This window comes from Haliotis asinina, chromosome 11, assembly GCF_037392515.1.
Source record: "Haliotis asinina isolate JCU_RB_2024 chromosome 11, JCU_Hal_asi_v2, whole genome shotgun sequence".
NCBI classification, from domain to species: Eukaryota; Metazoa; Mollusca; class Gastropoda; order Lepetellida; family Haliotidae; genus Haliotis; species Haliotis asinina.
The window spans coordinates 27,119,944-27,141,009 of NC_090290.1; the positions used below are offsets into that span (position 1 = coordinate 27,119,944).

The 21,066-nt window shown below is 40.3% G+C and overlaps 1 protein-coding gene across 2 annotated transcripts in view; it reads right to left on the minus strand.

Annotated features, from left to right (window-relative positions):
* Positions 1–21,066, minus strand: part of LOC137256620 (CCR4-NOT transcription complex subunit 9-like) — a 110,445-nt gene that overhangs the window by 46,292 nt on the left and 43,087 nt on the right. For both annotated transcript variants that reach the window (XM_067794503.1, XM_067794502.1), the window contains one exon: positions 3,057–3,177. In XM_067794503.1, the coding sequence (XP_067650604.1) occupies positions 3,057–3,177 (121 nt within the window). The remainder of the gene's footprint in view (positions 1–3,056; positions 3,178–21,066) is intronic.

Below are 21,066 nucleotides of genomic sequence, written 5' to 3' on the forward strand. Positions count from 1 at the left end.
TCACTAACTTCCAAGGTGGTAACTCAAAAACTATTCAAGATATTGACAAGCTATGAGCAAGTTGAACGGTCCAGAGTACTGGCTTTAGAAAAATGTATCGTACACCATTGTGCTATGGGTAATTCTTGAGAAGAAGATTTTCAAATACAGGGACCTTCAAAACCTGAAAATCGACAAAAACTTCAGTTTTTTTCCAAGCAACGGAAAATCTATCATGGCAGCCAACTACCAGTATGCGTTGAATGGATCCACAATGGCGTTGTCTCAATTGTGCACAAATTTGGTCAATTTATCTCTTATTGTTTTGCAGATATTCAGGTTGAATGATTTTCACATTTTGGGATATCTGCCCTTAACGGAAGTCAGAAGTCAGAATTTTTGTTCATTGTATACCTTTCGTCTGAAGGAAATGGGACAATATTTGGATAATAACTTTCGTCTGAAGACCTAATAATAATAAGAAGAATATTTGGATTAATAATAACTGGTCTTTCTGACTTTTGTCTGAAAACCTGCAATAACAAGACTATCTATCTTCAGATTTCCCCATTCTCCATGTGGCTTAATTTGTACAGTTTCTTTGGACGCCAGCGGGAGCATACATTACAGTGTTTTTCAGATTAATCTGTCACTGATTCAATGCAGCTGACACTAATGGAAAATACACCCAACTGCATGAAGACTACCAGGAAGGCACAGTCCAATAGAGCAAAGAAATTCAGCAATACCTCCAGACTTATGCTTAAAGAGAGATTCCAGAACACTATATGTTTTGACTTTAGACCTAGGAACAAAGGAGCTATGGCTTGTTAAAAAAGGAACTATTTCCAGGAAGCGGGGATTGTCGCTAGATTTTACCGACAAAAATGTTCCCCATTCAATTATCTACAGTTTGGTACTGTGAAAAATGGATCCCCTATCACTCTAGCAATCCTGTCCCAGTGCTGCCTACTCACTTACCCACTGTGGCAAGAGTCCAATGTTTGGTGCTGTGCATGGCCTAACATTGTTAACAATATCATAGAACAGCACAAGCCAGCCACAAAAGCATAGATATATGTCCAGAAGTCTAAGATCTAACAGAATTCAATTCTCTTTCTACTACTGAAATAAAATGACCACTAAATGACTATCATCAATACCACACAAAACCAACCCAGTACAAGAGAATATTTTGTCCAAACCTTACTAGACTTTCTCCAAAAATATGTGCTGTGATTTCTAATCACAACTTGTGCTTCATCATAAATACTGATGCTCTTCATTTTCAAATCAAACATCTTTTTTAATTAGGTCTATCTTCTTCACAACAGAAAGAACAAGGCTCTTGCAAACTCAAGCCTCTTCAAAGAACTGCTCTCGTTACATGTGGGTGTTACCGTATATACCTGTGTATAATGCGAGTTTTTCGTACTGTTATAGTGTCTACTTCAGGACAGCCATGTCCAAATATTTCTACAGACCAAAAACTATGTAGCCAGGCTATATGATATTTAGTTATTTTTATTCAATCTACAATCTTGATCTTTATCACTACCGCAGAGTACATTGTTTTGTCAGCTACCTTTTTCCTCTTGTCACTTCCCTTAATTACTGTATATGACATGTATTCTGCGGTAGTAATAAAGCTCAAGATTGTAGATTGAATAAAAATAACTAAATATCATATAGCCTGGCTACTTAGTTTTTGGTCTGTAGAAATATTTGGACATGGCTGTCCTGAAGTAGACACTATAACAGTACCTAGAATGGGAGGGTCAGGAAGGGGGGTCGCATGGGGTATAAGATCTTACGTTTTTCCCAGCTGTTTCACTTTCAGTTTCCACTGACGATGTCAACCACCGTTTGATAGCCATCCCAGCACTTCAAAAGAAAACTTCGCATTTCATCTGAAATAACTGTTAATATCCAAAATAAAGACCATTTGTATCTTATTTCCTTGTTTTTAACGTATATTCTCTGTAAATAAAGTTGAAATAACCATCGACTCAGATCTACAAGCTGACACGGTAAACAGACATGACAATAACAAATTGTAAAAAACACTGAAAAATCAAGCTAGGTCAAGGGGGCCGCTCTTTCCAGCCATTCCCAATGAAATTTGTTCTTTACAGACGAGTCAAGGTCTGTTGGATGATCGTCATTTTCACCTTGCTTGATAATGGTAGCCATTTTCCCCTGAAATCCAGTTTACCATTGACGCAAAGGTATGGCAACTGACTCCTTATAAATTACCACCAGAATAGGTTACTGATTGTGCTGTATACTGAACTGGGGTTCAGAAACTTGACACATCGCTGGTTGGCTCTTCACATTAGCAATACAAACTTCGCACATAGTTAGGAAACACTTCCGTGTTTCACGAGTGGGATCATCTCATATTTCATTTATCTTTTTAGTATATTACTTCTATATTTTTATATATTTAACTTAAATTATCACTGCAATCACTTTCCTTCAGAAAAGTATATGGTTACATGTCTATACTGAAATACATGCCAAAATAGACAAACGTATAACCAGTAATGAAAAAACATTTCGTTTGCTGGTTATGGTCCCTAAAGCACACGTGACCTTGCGACTCTTTTGGAGCTATACACTCAACAAAGCTTCGTAGAAAAAAAAACAACGCAAGATAAACATGTATTTACTGGATGTGTGCTGGTAATGTGCTTCATTCTAGGTTGTTTAGGAGTAATACGCTCCACAAAGTTTCGTATACAACAATGCATGACAAAACACTTTTTTTATTGGCGCCAGTGGTGTGCTTCATGCATGGTTGCATCATACACAGGGTATATGATTTATCCTCAATTTTGAAGGGGTGTAGAGGGGGGTGGGGGGTGGGGGGGGTGGGGTGGTGGCATTATACGCGGGTATACCACGGTATGTTCTGTAATGAATCTCATTTGTTCTGACTCAGATCTTGAATGAACAAAGCCACTCAAATGGTAAGGCTACTGATATTGAACAATACACATAATATCTGTAAAATCTCTCTATGTTAGCCTGTGAGTCTGAAGCTTCAAAATATTAATTGTTCAGTTGTCACTTACCGTAAGATTTGGAGGATTAATGGCCGGGTATATATTTACTATTTCTTGCAGGAGAGCTGCTATTGTGCCAAATGAATGCCACAGCATTGGTGCCAAGTCAGGAACCACCTCTCTCTTCTTACTGCAAAATAAAAGCTTGACTGATGATCAGATATGCATATGATATATGACATTTAAGGACTGTACTCTTCAGTGGTTTACCAATTATGATGAATTTATCAGATGAAAAATTTATCTATAAATTATTTTCCCAAACTTGACTTACATAATCATTATATACCTACCAACATACATAATTAGAAAAGAGTCACTTACAGTCAGAGTCAGAACATGATTATCTTTTTGTTGATTCATTTGAGTGAGTGAGTGACATAGCATTTTAAGCCACATTGGCAATACAGCTGTAGGATATGTTCACCATCCAGGTAGAAAAAGACAGAAAGGCTAACCCAAAACCTTACCCTAATCTTAACACCGAAAACTCTACCCTAACAGGGTTCCTCCTACGCAGTTTTATTTGGGGGTTAGGTTTACTCTCCAAAATCTTGTGGAGCCAGAATAAAAAATTGTGGGTCAAACAATTTACAGAGATAATGGATTTTCTACAAAAATAATTTTTCCAGGTGTATGCCTTTAAGTCTGTGAATTATAAAGAATTATCTCCCTTCAACAGTTTGTTAAATGATAGCGTTCAAATTAAACAATGCAAACAAGTAGTCGTATAATTAATGGGGGTTTTGGAGCCCCCATTAATTATTCTACTATTTGATACCAATAACAAAGATCTAGATCCCCATTCAAAACACTAGACCCAAAATGACACAACCTGTCTCCCATTCATACAAGCTCACAGTGGACACAGTGAGCCGGCCTATTCCCTTTACTATGCAAATGTCTCAATGGAGAACTGGGTCACAGCAGTCGAGGGTCCTGTTGGCTGACAACCTATTAGAAAAATGATTTACATAAGGTATGAAACCTGCAATATGCCGACAGTGCGTGAACTAAGAATGAGGGCAGGGTTACGCTTGTATGAAAAAGGCTGAATTACAAACTTTATTAGGTATAACGTATCAAAAACCTCCTACTGTGAGGAAGTCTGAGCTCTTTGAATTACTAAGGGAATGAGTCCCTATACAATTACAATTCACTCCTACTGAGCGAGCTTTGGGGAAATATTTGAGAGGGTGGAAGGTGGAAGTTCAAAGAAACATAGACGTTGAAGATGTAAGGCAATTGGTATTTGAAAAAGTGAATGAAGAACTGAATGATTTAAAAGGTATTAAATTTCAACTCACGTTAAGGATGACACCAGAGAAACAACAGGGGAATGATGCTATTGACCAGACAATAGTTTACTTCAGAGGTAATCAGGAAGCTACAACACAACCTGATACTATCAACTCTTCTATTCACAGGTCAATTGAAAAAATTTGTGAATCACTGGAACGTTTCACTAATATGGGGTCTGGTTGGGTTATTGTTATGATTAATATGGTCTACCTGGATATCGCAAACTATAAGCCGTTGAGAGGTGGAACGTACTTAGCCCTGCCTAAGTATTTTAAGAACAAGCACGCTATGGTTAACGTTAAAACTTGTGGTAATGATTGTAAGAGGAGAGCGGTAAGATCTGTTAAATTTCCTGCTGAACATCATTCTGACAGACTTTCCACTTATTCGGATGATGGGATAAATTGGGAAGGTATAGATGAACCCACCCCTATCTCTCATTGGGCAAAAGTTGAAAAACAGAATCCAGACTTAGCCATAAACACATTTGGACATGAAGGTAATAACGTAATAGTGCACAGGATAAGCCCTTTTATGCATAAGGATGGTTGTAAAACAATCAATTTATTTATGACACAACAAGGTGTAAAATGTCACTACATATGGATTAAGCATTGTACGATCAATTGAAACACATGGAAACACAAGGAAAAGAAACACTTTTGTGAAAGGTTTTCTAGGGCTGATCTACTTAATTCACACAGGGATGATTGTCGAGGTGTAGGGGAGACAGCCATATGGGTAGATTTGCAAACCGAAAACAACAATATTTTGAAATTTACTATGAAAATCAGACGCCAGTACCATACATTATCTACGCCGACATCAAAGCTATCAATAAACCAATCAATATGGTGGCTCCATCCCCTCAGAAAAGTTTCATGCAAAGATATCAACAACACGAAGCATGCGGGTTTGGTTATGTGGTCGTTCGTTGTGATGGCCAAGCTAACCCTCCCGTTATTTACAGAGGGCCAGACACAGCTGAGAAATTTCTCCAATATTTACAGCATGAGGAGGGAGAGATCAGGAAAAAATTGTATACCACACCACCAATGCATATGACCCAAGCAGATAGGGAGGCCTATATCAAAAGCACGCATTGTCATGTGTGCTGTAAACCCCTGAATAGTGATTCAGTGAGAAACCACTGTCACGTAACAGGGAAATACAGAGGTGCGTCTCACAGTGAGTGTAACTTAAAGCTTCGAATAAATTCCAAGCTTATTCATATTCCGGTGGTGTTTCACAATTTATGAGGGTATGATTCACATTTGATTATGCAGGCTATTTCAAAGGTAAAAGGCAAGATATCTTGTATCCCAAACAATATGGAGAGATTTATATCCTTTTCGTTAAAGGATTCATTGATAGTGTTCAGTTTCTGTTGTTGTCTCTAGACAGCTTGGTAAAGGCTAATAACCCAGACGACTCGGCTATAACTAATCGCCAACAGTAGAGAAAACTAGAGCCTTGCTGTTACATAAGGGTATTTACCCGTATGAATATATGGATGACTGGTCTAGGTTTAAGGAAACAGAGTTACCTCCCATTGACTGCTTCTACAGCAAGCTGACAGATGCGTCTGTCTCACAAGATGATTACAAACACACTAAAACTGAATGGAAACAACTAGGCTGTAAGATGCTAGGTGATTACGATTTATATTTGAAAACGGACGTGTTGCTTCTGGCAGATGTGTTTGAGATATTCAGAAAAATGTGTTTGAAGTAATATGGGCTGAACCCGGCATGGTATTATTCTAGCCCTGGGCTATCGTGGGATGCCTTACTAAAGAAAACAGGTGTGGAGTTATTCACTGATTATGATATGCATCTGTTTGTTGAGTAAGGGTATACATGGTGGTATTTCCATGGTATCTAAACATTGTGCTAAAGCTAACAACAAGTAAGTATGTGAAAGGCTATAACCCAAATAAACCTTTGACTCATCTACTCTGTCTTGATGCTAACAACCTGTACGCCTGGGGTATGAGTCAATATCTACCAACAGGGGGATTCGAATGGCTGTCCAGTGGGACTCCCCACACTAAAGCTTACTAAAGTGCATAGAATACTGAAGTTCGATCAAAGCCCATGGATGGAACCCTATATCAGGATGAACACGGACTTGAGAAAGCTGGCCACTGGCGACTTTGAAAAAAACCTGTACAAACTCATGAACAACTCTGTATTTGGTAAAACGATGGGGAATTTACAAAAACATGTCATTGTGAAGCTAGTCAGGTTGAGTGAGGAAAAAAAGACCAGGAAACTGATAGCCAGCCAGGCGTACAATAGAAGTATTATATTCGATGATGACCTGGTTGCCATACATATGAAAAAGAGCCACATTAAGCTTAATCGTCCGGTCTATGTCGGCATGAGTATTCTAGACCTGTCTAAACATCTGATGTATGACTTCTACAACAAGAAGCTTAAGAAACAGTATCTGGGTGTGGGGGGTGCCCCCACGTGTGAGGTGCTGTACATGGCTACGGATTCACCTTTGATGGAGATTCAAACCGAGGATGTGTATGAGGATATGAAAACCAATATACACCTATACGACACCAGTGACTACCCCTATGCACAGTCAAATCAATAAAAAAGACATACAAAAAAAAATGTGAAAAGACATATCAAGCATACCCTGTACAAACAGGTCCTATTCGAGAATAAAACGTTTAAACACCAAAATGAACATACTGCATAGTGACGGGCATAAGATATACGGGTTGACATTTAACAAGACATCTCTATCACCACTGGACACAAAACGATGGATAGCTGCGGACGGTGTCAATACCTAAGCTTATGGCCACATGGGGGTCCTGTGGACGGCTGTAGATGTAGCCAGTCACTACAAGGAAGCTGAACCATTAACCGCCAAGGATACGACACAAGTTGCATGTGGTTTCGAGCGCATATACAAACACAGTCCACTGACCTGGCCTTCCGAGTTGCAAGTCGACCCAGGCCGACTGAATTCATGGGTGTTGTGACACAGCTGTTTCCCAAACACAATGTCGAGATAAGGCATGGTGCAACCAGTGAACATCGAAGCCAAGCTATAGTCGATATATTCAATCTCTCCTTAGCCTAACGTTTGTTTGCACACCAATATTCACGTGAGCTGCAAACAGCTCACAACTGAGAATGGGTAGTATGACTTGCTCATGTGGTTGACTCAATGAATCGTGACACAACTAGACTACTCGTGAGTGACCACAGGGGGGTGTGAGGGTATCCCCCCATCAAAGCAATCCGTATGCAATCTCCTGTATCTCTGTCTGGAGCACCTCCTTGGGTTTGGGGGAATCCCACGGGATAAGAAAAAAAAATTCCAGATCGCGCACTCGTTAGATATTTAGATCAACCAGGTGAATACGAGGGAGACACCCGTAAACGTGCTACAGATCCTGTCTGGTCTATGAAAACGTATAGTATCGATCGAGTGGATGTTAAAGCCGGGGAGCCTAACCTGTACTTCCTTGTAAATGGGACGCGTAGAGGGTTCGTACATGAGGAATTACAAATCATACCTGATCTCAAATAGGCGTTTAACTTCTTTGATGTAGTCATCATGCTCTTTGCACCATGCTCTTTGCACGAACGATAATGACCTTTCACCCCTCTACCACACACTGAACATGTGTAACTAGTACTATCTTTACGGTGATGAGAACAATAACCCTGGCTCAATTTACCACAAATGTCCCTGTAAGTACCCAGTTGCAAACGTGTCTCATTTTGTGATATACTAATATGTGTGATTAGTCTAATTGCTTTACGATTAACACTGTCACCGCTGAACCAAGTATGACGAAGATCAATTCACGATCTTTCTGACCCTCCGAAGGAGTGTAATACTGTGTCATGGTTGGTTGATTTTATGGTTCCAGTTGCTTACCCGTTAATACGTAGTATTCTTTCAAAGTTTCATAGCTTCGTCAACGTCTGTGAAAGTTCTGACTGCATGATTTTCACGCTGATTATTAATAAAATCTAGTCTATTCAAACACCTCTTAGCGTATTCAGCCTGTGCAGCTTGTAGTTTCTCTGTGGCTGACTGCTTGGTCATCGGGGGTGTGGGGGTGTGGGGGTGTCCCCCATACTTCCCACTCCACTGGCTGGTTGGTTTTCAACACGAGCTTGGCATGTTTCACGCTTCGACTCTGAGTATGTTTGGGTCCATCATCACCCAAGCTCTTTCCTTTTACGTTTTATTCATATTTATAGTAGGGCACAATATAACAATTTTATCAAATACTTCCCTATAATACCACTCCAACAAATCCAGCACAAAATATCCAGGATTTAATATAATATAATTTTAAAACTATGGATGATTTTGAGATGGATGGTCCTGCGGATTATGATGTTGATTACGATGGTGAAACATTGTTCACTAGTTCACCACTGAGCAAGCAACTTTTGATTACAGCAGTAGACGATTATTATGATGCATTAAAAATAGATAAAAACTATGTCGAGCCATCATACCGAGACTATTCAAAGTTTACCTTAGATGATTAGAGCACTCTGCGTCTTAAGGATAACCCTGAGGTTGACAACATGACCAAGCGCACTAGAAAACCACTCACCTTGTCAACTCTAGCCAGTCGCCATGGTGCTGAGTTTATCCGTGAAAAACTAAACATCCATGATTACTGTGGTGTAAAACCAAAGGGTCCTGTGGACGGCTTACCCCCAAAAGTTGTTCAAGATCTGCAAGCTACCAGATCCGAACTTGTGGACAACCGACTGCAAGTCACCCCCACTGGTGCTACAGAAGCGTCGGATAGTATCGAAAAACTGTTGAGTAAATACTGGGACAAACCGTTGCCGGGGTTTAAATTTCCAATGAGGCAAATGTACGGCCTAGATGAAGCCTTGAAACGTGTACGCGGAGAACTTGTGAACAACATGGGAAAACTAAACAAACTCAAAGAGCACATAGCTCGTGAAAAAAACAAACTCAGCAAAATGGAAGACGAGGGTGATAAACGCCGTATCATGGAACGAATTAGTAATTCAGAAGATGAGAGACACACGCACGATTGGAATCCGCTTCTTTGAATCATGAACAGCTTTGAAGCCAGATCAGCCGCATACGAGAAACAATCGATTGAATACTGAACGAGGGTACAACTATAGCCAACAAAATACGAATATTGTTCCGAGAGCAAGGCATCAACATTGCTAGCGTTCTAACAGCATTGGGTTTCATCATATCAACCATTGTAGTATCTGTTACAGATACGAGTGGTGGTGATGTCAGAGGCTGGATAAAAAAATATCTGAAATCACTCGGGGAAGTCTTGGCTAAACTCGTTGGTAAGGCCGCAGAAGCCGTGCCCTTCATAGGAAGTATCGTATCATGGTTGCTCAGCACGCTTTAATGTTTTTGATGTTTTTGTTTGTTATCTCATCTCCTCAATTATGTTGTTGTTATTGTTAATCTCCTCAGCTATAGCTCATGTACCTGTATATAAACTGTTACACCTTGTCCTCCCATATATTTGAAAATGGTATAGGTATCCATACCGAAACATCGCCATTGTGAAAATAAAGAAGTTGATCATCCATAAAACTTGTTCCTTCACCTTTAGTTCAGCAACTTCTAACAAGAGTCATCAGAAGATGACACATCCCCCTGGCCCCCACGTTTGAAAGGACAAATAATCTCAGAGTTACTTTTTTTTAGACTAAGTTTGAATTGTTTCCATGGAATTCATGAAAATTATAAGTGCCATATATCTGTAACCAGCAAAGTCACAATTTCAAGATCTGTCTCACATATCTGCCTTGATCTGTTGAAAGATATGAAATGGCTTTTGAGTTGTGCTCTGGGAACGAAGCCCTCCATTATGAGACTAAGTCCGAAACGTTTCCATGGAAACCAAGAAAATAATAAATCACAAAAACCTTTAAAAACCTAAAGGCACCATTTTTCGGCCTGCGACACATATCTAGAAAGTTTTACTAACAGATATTAAGAAGTTTTTGAGTTCTGCGCTGGAAATGAAACACACCTCTCACTTTTCCAAAATGTTCCCATGGAAACCAAGAAAATAATACTTCACAAGATTCTGTATATAGCCAAAGGCACAGCTATAGGTTCTGATTGATATATCTACCAAGTTTTGCAGAAAAATATTGAACAGTTTTAGAGTTGTGCTCTGGAAACGAAGCCCATCCCTCCATTTTGAGACTAAGTCTGAAATGTTTCCATGGAAACTGAGAAAATAATAAATCAGAAAAACCTGTAGAGAGCAAAAGGAACCACTTTGGGGTCTGCAACACATATCAGCCAAGTTTTATGGACAGATATTAAGAAGTTTTTGAGTTCTGCTCTGGAAACGAAACACACCTCTCACTTTTCAGACCAGGTCTGAAATGTTTCCATGGATACCAAGAAAATAATAAATTACAAAAACCTGTACATAGCAAAAGGCACCACTTTGGGTTCTGATTGCTGTATCTTCCATGTTTTGTAGGAAAATATTGAACGGTTTTTGAGTTCTGCCCCGGAAATGAAGCAAACCTCACCATAAGACTAACACCAAAATGATCCATGGAAAAGCCAAAAAAATATAAATGCCCAAAATCTGTAAATAGCAAAAGGCACAACCATAGGCTGAAATTACTATATCTATCAAGTTTGGCCTAAAAATATTGAACGGTTTCTGATTTATGCTCCGGAAACAAAATGATTACGGATGGGCGGACGAGGCGTTGACTATATCCCCCCCGCTTTACATCCCGGGGTAAAACCATCACGTGGCTTGGTCAAAATCTGTATGCATTCATCATCGCAGAGGCTGCACTAGTATATGTTACGGCTAAAAGGGTCGTCCTGCGGTTTGGGGTTTCACCCACTTCACCAAATAAGGCATAAGCCGACCGCGACACCTATGACAGCCAGCGCTGTTTTATAATTGATATGTTGCTGGTTGACTGCCTGCACTGTAGGGGAGACCGTGTGTACTTGTGATTGTCTGTACGCTGGCTCTGGTTTTGGTTGCACTATACCAGTTTCACCAGTGTGTGTGGGTGGTATGTGGGAGACGTTTATATCAGCATTAACATTCAATTTTTTATCTGCTGTGGCGATGATTATTTCATTGTTGTAGCCAGTTATTTTATTGATTCTCAGTCGCATGTCGCTCGGAGCCATGTACAATCCTACACTGAACACGTAGTCTGCTTTTGACCTGGCATATTGTAATGTGTCCTGCTATCATTTTATAGTGCTAGCCAGATCTACTGGTGATGCAATAGCATCCTCAATATTAACCACGAATTGTTTCTGCGCGTCGTAAGCAGTTCCCTTATTACCTATGATGCTGGAGCACGTCTGTGACTGAGCACCAAGAATAGCCCACACGTACGTTCTAATCAAATTGTTTAAACAAATATTACCAGTGTGAGTGTATCCTTTTGATGTATCCAGCATGAATTTTTTCCAATCATCACCTGGCCCCTGTTTGAACCTCCAAACGCGGTAATCCTCCGCGAGTGACTGATTGTGAACTGTAGGAATTCCTAATCCATGATTTGGTCCCGGCAAACGCCAGTCCGTATTAGGATCAATACCGAACTCATTAGAAACTCGTTCATATGCCTGTCCATTGTACGGGTTGTGTATTGCATTCCATGCCTTATCCTGTGGTACTGGGTGCAGCCGGCTCTCCGCAAGACACCACGATTTTCATGTGTGTGAAGTCTGAGGCAGTTATGCCGTTGTTTTTTGGGTAGCGTACTTCTGGTTTATACATATCATTATTATATATAATTTATATTATAATATGTACATTACGCTTCTGGATATAACGAACGATGAGCCCATTCAACTTATGCATGCCATTGATAATACGTCTGGCCAACTCGAAACAGCATTATGCAATATCACCTTCTACCCGTGAAGGATAAACATCGGAAATAAAAAAATTAATAATGTGTTGATTGTCAATAATTCACAAAACGCAATAGAAGATGGTTACTACAGCGTGTGTTCTCTCAGTGATGAAATTTTCAAACCCTTAGGAGCTGAACTTAAAATAAACAACTCAAACAGAACAGTGATGTTAGATAACAAGGGGAAAAACAGACTGATACTTAGTAACAATTTAGTGGAGACGTTAGGGTTGTCATCACTGGCAGCAGATCCTGGCCAGAGCATCAATGGTATGAGTTCAGCAGATCTAATTCCATACCACGAGCTATGCATTCATCTCGACCAGCTTAGCACAACGGATAATATACAAGGGATAATAAGACACTATATCTCTAACCAAGATTTTCCTGACCGAGCACGTTAGTTTTATTGGTATGAAGTTCATACATGAGGCATTATAAGAAAAACTGTTGGAAACTTTTTTCTAACAGATATATAAACAATGGCATACGATGTAACACTCGGTGATCTAGGAGATATAGACGATTTCAATTTACCTGGCGAGGAAGACACCCTGTACATCTTACATTTTAAAGATAGAGTATACAAATGAATGCCAATAGCAGAGTTTACAGAGCTTGAATGGGTAACTAAAACAACACTAACCAACCCTTACATCATTTATAATCAAGTTGGGGACGTTTCCAAAGTTATTAACAACGGCATCCTTCTCACATACTTTTTCTCTGAAATAGAATTTTCTATACAAATGTTACAAATATCAGATTACATTGGTGGCAACCTGTTAGCCCCAGCCAACTCAGTAGCCATTTTAAAAATTAACCACCTAATTGAATTCCAACGTGGTTATTATTTTTCAGCTTGTGATGCAGGTCCATTTTGTATAAATCCACACACAACACTAATTATAGACGTATATCTCGCTGAGAGACCCACCGACCCAATAAAACTTTTAAATGATTTTAAAATAATTTGGTATAAAAAACATGAAAATAAACGTTGTTGAATCACAATAAGACAAGGCATTTCACTATCAACAAGCCTCGATGGGATTCGTATTTTTAATCGCGGAGATTTTCTTATCTCACCCATTTAGCTATATAATAATTTGAACTTTATAGGCTTAAAATATATCAATCAAAAATTAAATGACATATAATCAAAAACTAATTTACAAAATATATTACAGACAAACAGAATGGGGCTGTATCCAGCCATAGATGAAGAAAGAATTATAAAAGGAAGCGCAGATGGATTTCGAATGAAACAGATATGTGAAATAAAACGTCATCTAGAAGAAGAGTGCGATACACGGGCATAACTACATAAAACATACAATAGAGCCTTAAACTACATAGATGGTGCTGATACCACCCTAATGGCAGCTATGGGGTTAGGAGCAGTAGGAGTTGGGTTGTTGACAACAGTCGTAGCCGCACCGGTAGTGTTAGGACTTCAATTAGCAGCCTTAGTGACAGGAACAGTTGGGTTGGTGTTTAAATTTGTATCCCTCAAATTGAATTATAAAGCAAAGAAACACGATGAAATTAGAATACTTGCTGGATCAAAGTTAAACACGATAGATCACGTTTCCACTGTGCTCAATGACAATAAAATCTCAGAAGAGGAGTTTCGTTTGATCATAGGCGAACTAGGAAAATACAACAAAATGAAGAATGAGATTAGATCAAAGGTTCACAAAACTGCTATAAGCGAGAACGAAAAAAAAAAGTACATAAAACAAGGGATACAACAAGCTCAACAGGCATTTATCACGAAAACCAACAGCGTAATAGAAGATACACATTAAACTGCTTCGCTGAAATCAATATAGTGAGGGAGGCCCCACACCCCCTAGCCAGCTGCAAGTCCCTGCAGACAGCCGACTGCAAGCCACCACCTGCTTATTCACCCTATTAGAGATTTGTTCACACCTATGTATAATAATGGATTTGGAATTGTGGCGAGCTGAACTCATATCTCTGACTGATGTTGAGCCTCTGATTGTTAAGAAAATCAAACAATTTAGGTATAACGCCTATCTATTAACTGTTGCTATTGAAGAAGTTATCTCCAGGGAGGATTTCCTGCTTGATTTCATTGAAAATGAGTGACATATATTTGTTAAAGTCTTCCTAAAGGAAGTTAGAAGAAAATACGGCACTAATCCCTTAATTTATAGGGTTGTTCTGTATAAATACCCAGATGCAAAAAGAAGTCTAGATCACGTTATTAATATTATATAACTTATTTGTTGTGAGTGGTCCAGAAGCCCACAGCGGGGACAGACACAACAGTGAATACAGACGGGTGGTGACTTTTTTAATTACTTTATCGATCACGCACACTGTTGTGACCCAGTTCTCCATTTTAACATTCGCGTAGTAAAGGGAATAGGCCGGCTCACTGTGTCCAATTTGAGCTTGTGTGAATGGGAGACAGGCTGTGTCATTTTGGGTCTAGTGTTTAGAATGGGGGTCTAGGTCTTTGTTATTGGTAATAAATAGTAGAATAATTAATGGGGGGTCCAAAACCCACATTAATTATACTACTCAAGTTCACTAATTTTAAATAAAGATTACACAACAGCTAAGATTTCATGTATTCATTTATTCAACTACTAATCCAAGGCCAAGTGATTGAGAAAATTGCTTAAACAGTCAACAATGTGAATGACAAATAATCTCAATGGGAATTTCATGACGTTGTTTCAATGTATAGGTAAGATTGGAGCCAACTTACAGATACCTGGGGCACTCAACTCAGCAGCATAGGGAACTTCCTTAGATCTGGGCTTATCTAGTCATTATCAAATTGTGTTCACTTCCATGAAACTTTTTTTCCAGTGGTATGACAGCAACACAACATATCCTTTAGTGTGAACGAAAAAGAGAAGATGACTTTGTCAGCAAAGACAGTGTGCTTGTAATTGAACATCACCAGACTGTTTAGCATGTCAGTTGTTTTTTTGTTTTTACTTTGCATTGTATTAGATGCACTGATTAAGATTACCACGTTTATTTTACTCACATTGAACGCCAGAAATAGCTATCAGCTGTGCACGTCCCAGTGATTTACAGGGGATGTTTGAGATGAATTCTGATGCAGTGGTCGAAAAAAATATAGCATGTGAAACTGATATTTTATCAAGAGAAATATATTCTAGCACTTTCTAATTGCAGGTTTTACTCTATCAATGCAAAATAATAATAACTAAGGCTGTGTCACAGCACTTCTGTATATTGTTTGTGCTGTTACCTTGGTCTGATATATACCATTTGTGTGACAGGCAATAACACCAACAAGAAATAAGGGAACTGATGAAATGATAGTGAATGTGAACACCTGTCAACCAGGTTGACAGGTGTGGGGTCCTTGGCGTACACCCTTCGACCGAGAATGTCCCATAGATGTTCAATTGGGGACAGTCCAATGTCTGCAACGGTGACCAGTCAAGATCTATTAATGATAACCAGACCTGATTGCCTGTCATGTTTAACCTTGACCCAAACCATGACACTACCACCCCTAACATTTTCTGCCTTCTGTGAAACTGAGGCAAAACCTTGACTCATCTCAGAACATGGTGTAACCCCAATGGCGCAAAGTTCGTCCCTGATGCTGCCTAGCCCATGCCAATCTTTGGCGCCTATGGTGAGCTGTAAGGGTACCACCCTTGAAAGGCCGCCTTGCTTTCAGACATGCTTGATAGAGCCGGTTTTTAACTCATTAAGGCCGAGAGACGCGTATCTGTGGCCAATTAATTAGCTTATCACAGCGAGAGCCACGTATGGGCGGTAATAAAAAGCCGCAGAAAGCAGAAGGCAACTCTCATTCAGCGACAGACTCACATGTGTGTTTTACATTTTAAATTCATACTGTACCTGTTATTTCAATCAATTCAGCAGTACTGATAAAAGATTAGCTTTTCTTACGAGAGAGGTTACTTTCTATGTTAATCAGAAAAAGTATTAAAGTGTTTTGATAACATATGTCTTATTATGTAATTATCATGTGTGTCAGATCCATCGTCAATAAAAGGAGGATAATATATCAGTTACGTAATTGATACACATGCGTATAATCATTCAATACACATGTCATTCAATCAGACAACATTAATGAGATATCTGAACACCTCTTTCAACCTCGAAATAACAGCCTCTCGCAGGATGCATGTCCAGGTAAAGATTTGTCCCGTGACAAGTGTAAAACAAACTAATGCACACTGGACAACATGTTTTACGGAGTCACGCCCATTATATATCTTCTGAATCGTGTTTGCATTCAAAACAAATGTAGGCATGCTCATCTTCATAAATATTTGGGAGATTCAACTGTAAGAGTATGCATTATAATAAATCAGTATTGTGTCACTTTTTTAATTCTATAATACATGTACTTGAATTATGATATTCATTCGTAACAATGTGCAGATTTTATTGAAATGTTCAGCAAGCCATTATGTTTGATGTAGTAGTATAGGGAATAGTGATTCTGGCTCACTTTTCAAAAAACCCCTCTAAAAAGCCTCATTTACTAAATGAGGCTTTGGTGGGACCCTTAGCTCTTGATACTATTGCCCCTACTACAAAGCCACGCCATCACGTTTACCGTGACTTGGCAGGCGGTAACACTGTGCCGTACGGTACGATCAATAATTCTTCTCTTACAAACCCCCTACCCGGCCCACCCCTCAAGTAGTATAAGTTAGGTTCGTCGGCTTTCATATCCACTTTATCTATGTTGTAAGTTTTGACTGACCATATAGGATCGGTGGCTCGCTTACGGCTATCGCCCCTATGTTATGTTTATATCGATGAAACAGTTTAACGTGAACCGCCTACGATCTCTTTGGTGTTCATAATAAAGGCTTGCTGGGCTTTTTGTATTCCCTGTGCTATGTACTTTTTTTTCTCATCCTCGCTGATAGCAGACTTACGAGACTTGGATCGAATATCTTGTTTCATTCCGTTATATTTTTTGAGTTCAGAGAGGATTGAACTAAACTCCTCTTCTGAGATCTTACTGTCAGAGAGTGCCGTGGAAATTCGCTCACTCACTGTGTTCAGCTTTGCTTCGGCCAGAACCCTGATCTCGTCGTGTTTCAATACCTTACGATTAAGTCTGCGTGATACTAACTTAAGCGCCAACCCTACCAACCCTGTCACCCCAGCCGTTATTTCAATACCTAGCACTATAGGTGCAGCCACGATGGTGGTTAACAACCCAACACCTGCCGCCCCTAGTCCCATGCTGGTTGCCATAAGGGTAGTGTCAGCCCCATCCACGATATTGAAAGCTCTATTGTATTTTTTACATAGTGCTTTCCGCGTGTCACGGTCTTGTTCTAGTTGACGTTTTACATCACATAACTGCCTCAAGCGGAACCCATCTACGGTTTCCAACGTCTTAGCTACTTCCTCTACGACTGGGTACAGACCCATCCTATAATATATATTTTGAAAGATATTTTAATTGGGGTTCAGTTAAAAATCTATCAATGTATTTGAAGCCTATAAGTTCTAGACTATTAGTCAGGGTAATAGGTGAGAGGCTAATAGGATTTATTGGCATAGAATGAACCCCACTGAGGCTTATTAAGCGGTTTATAGGACCCGTGGTATCCTGTTGTATAACAATACGACAATATTTGCCTTTGTGTATGCTAAACCAGCCTATTGCCACCCCGGGTAAAATTTGGTGCCTTATTGGGTGGTCTCCATTGTCTGAATACTCAAAGAAGACTTCTATGATGAGTGTGAAAGGGGGGGTTATTATTTCAGGATTACTAAATGTTAATTTATTTTCGAAGAAAGCTGATAACCCATTTTTGTAAGTTTTTGTTAATCCCCTCTCCGGAATGAAATCCCCGGCCCAGATACCGTTGTTCCTAATCTTAGTGATCCAATTATTTTCGTCTATTGTGATATAAGGTGAGGTGAGTGTTAAGTTGATCAGCCATTTAGGCTTTGTAAAATCTGGTAACGGCACCCGTCTGTACACGTTGTCTTTGAAGTGTAGGATGTATAATTCATCTTCCTCACCAGGCTGATCGAATCCCTCCGTATCTCCCAGGTCATTAAGCGTAGTGTTGGGATGATGACTAGTCATTATTATACTATTATGACATAATTTCCAACTGGTTTTCTGATAATAATTCAGGGGTTAACTTAATACCCATGAAGTGTATGTTGTCAGGCAGGAAGATATTGATTAGTGATATCTTATTTTCCACGATCACGTTGACCCCCTGCAGACTGGTCTTGGAGTCGACACCCACCCGCACGTAAACGTTGCAAACTTGATACTGGTGTCGTTTCACCCACCCGAGTTTGATCCCCTTCACGATCTCGACATCATTCACCGATGGTTCCCCTAGGTAGACTTTGATGAACAGTGTTGAGTTTGCCGGTAGACTCTCTAGTATCTTGACCACGCCTTCGAATTCAGACACCAACTGCAATTTCACGTTTTGTATGGCCGGTTTACTCGATAGCATGTGGGCTGCTATAGTGTTGACTGGGCTGACGACTATGCTACGTCTCTGAGTTGGGACGTAAGCCACGAGCAGGGTTCCATTGTTCACGACTTTGTTTAGGTGGTTGTCTTTGTTATCCGTGAACACGTAAGGGGAGACGAGTCTAATATTGAGAAACCATTTGTTATCGGGTAACAACACCCACTTGTCATCTTCGGTGAAGACGAGCATATATGGTTTGTTTTTGACGACGGTAGTGCTCTCAACATCGTCTAAGTCGAACAGTTTACCTCCGAACGATGGGTATATTACCCAACTATTATCACCGGTGTTGACAAGGGAGTACTTAGTGTTTACTGTTGCTCTTGTGGTATCTATCATATCACTTAGGGTTCCACCGGAGGGGATTTCAACGCGTTTGTAAATGTTGTTTTTTAGTTGCAAGGCATACGATTTACCATCTACTCCGGGAGCGTCGAAACCGCGTGTGTCTCCGAGGTCGGAGATCCCGATATTGACACATTTTTTCACTCCGGGCCCTTGTGCGCTGGTCATGTTACGTGAAGCGTTAAGCTGAGGTATCCTATATTTACAGGATTATGATTTATATCTAACACCGATATTGTCAGCTCAGGTATGTTGCCCTGGGTTAATCTCTTATACTGCCGTGGTGAAAATGACTCGGTTCTACCGTCGTTGAATTTCTCAGTTTTCACCGGCACTGCTCTCAGTATAGTGGAAGGGTGGCCTCCTTGAATGTTATACGTTGTGCTCACCTGACCGAGATGAATGTATAGCTCTCGGTACGGTACTAGGTCGGGTAACTTCGTGCCTGTGACGGTTGTTGTTGGTTTTATCTCGTCAGGAGACATACCGAGCATCCTTGCTAATGGTCGGCCGAGCCTCAAAGGGTTTATTCCATTGTTGATTAACACCACTGTACCGTTTGAGTCGTTCATCTTGAGTTCGGCTCCCAGGGGTTTGAAGACCTCGTCGTTTAGAGAGCACACGCTGTAGTAGCCGTCAGTTATCTGGCTGCGAGTTCCACTGACGAACAGCTTATTGTTGCTGATATTAATGTTAGTCCATTGCGGTAGGTAGGTGATATCGCAGAGTGCGACTTCGAGTTGACCTGACGTGTTATCGATCGCGTGCGTCAGCTGAACGGCCTCACCGCTCGTTATTCCTGGAAGTGTTATGTACATATTATAATATATGAATTATAAATTATAATATGGATTTAGCACACTTGAAAATCGTGGTGAATGCAGATGGTACGGGGTTTAAAACAACCTTTATTGATATCTTTGAAAAGTATGTCGTGTCCGTTAATAACGCGCAGGCGGTGGTAAACTGGAATCAAACCCCAATGCAGTTTTGGCAGAACCAACTCAACTTTGCTGTGTGGTGTGCGACGACAGGGTCGGGTGTGAAACCAGACTACGGTATAGACGAACTGAGTAAGGCGGTTATTTTGTTTCATATTTATTATCAAACGAGACGAATATTGAAGGAAATAAGTGCTCCTCTTCCCCAAGATAAAGCGTGGAGTATGACGAATAACCCCTATGATAGACGCGCTTATGAACGTGTTTGTGGGGAGTTTGAGATTCCAACGAATAAAGACTTTCGCCTTCCTGGTGTGAACCATGGTCTCGGTATAGTTCTCGTGTACTTCTACAGGTCCGGAAAATATTATGCCGGTTCTAAAGATGGTTCATACAACCCAAACCGGCATACATTTACAGGCCCCACAACGAATGAAAAGATCCATGTCAGCTGTATAAAGCAAACCAGTCCTGATGCAGCCACAGCCTGGACTAAAATGATCTCAAAAACATCGAAAGGATTCACTCGTGCTGGTACAATACGCTTGAACGACTCGATTCGAACGTACGTGTGGGCGCTGTTGGGTGCGCAGTCGATGACGCGTTCTAACATCCTCGGTAAGGGAACTGCTTACGACGCTCAGACACAATTCGTTTCCAACGTTGAGGATGCTATCAATTCTCCAGTTGATCTCCCGAGGGCCATCGACCGTTACCAAAACGTGTTAGAATACGCCAAATCGAAAGTCAATTACGTGTTCGGCGTGGGGTTGTACATGGCTCCGAGTGATATGCAACTGAGAATAAAAAAAGTGGTGGGTTATAACAACAAAATAGTCATAGCCACGGCGGACCAAAAGTTGGGTATCAACCCCGATATTAACACCCCCTATATCCCACACATCCCACCACGTGAAAAAGGTATAGTGGCGCCACCCCCGGAGCCTAAAGTTCATGTGCCCCCCACACACACCCATATGCATGT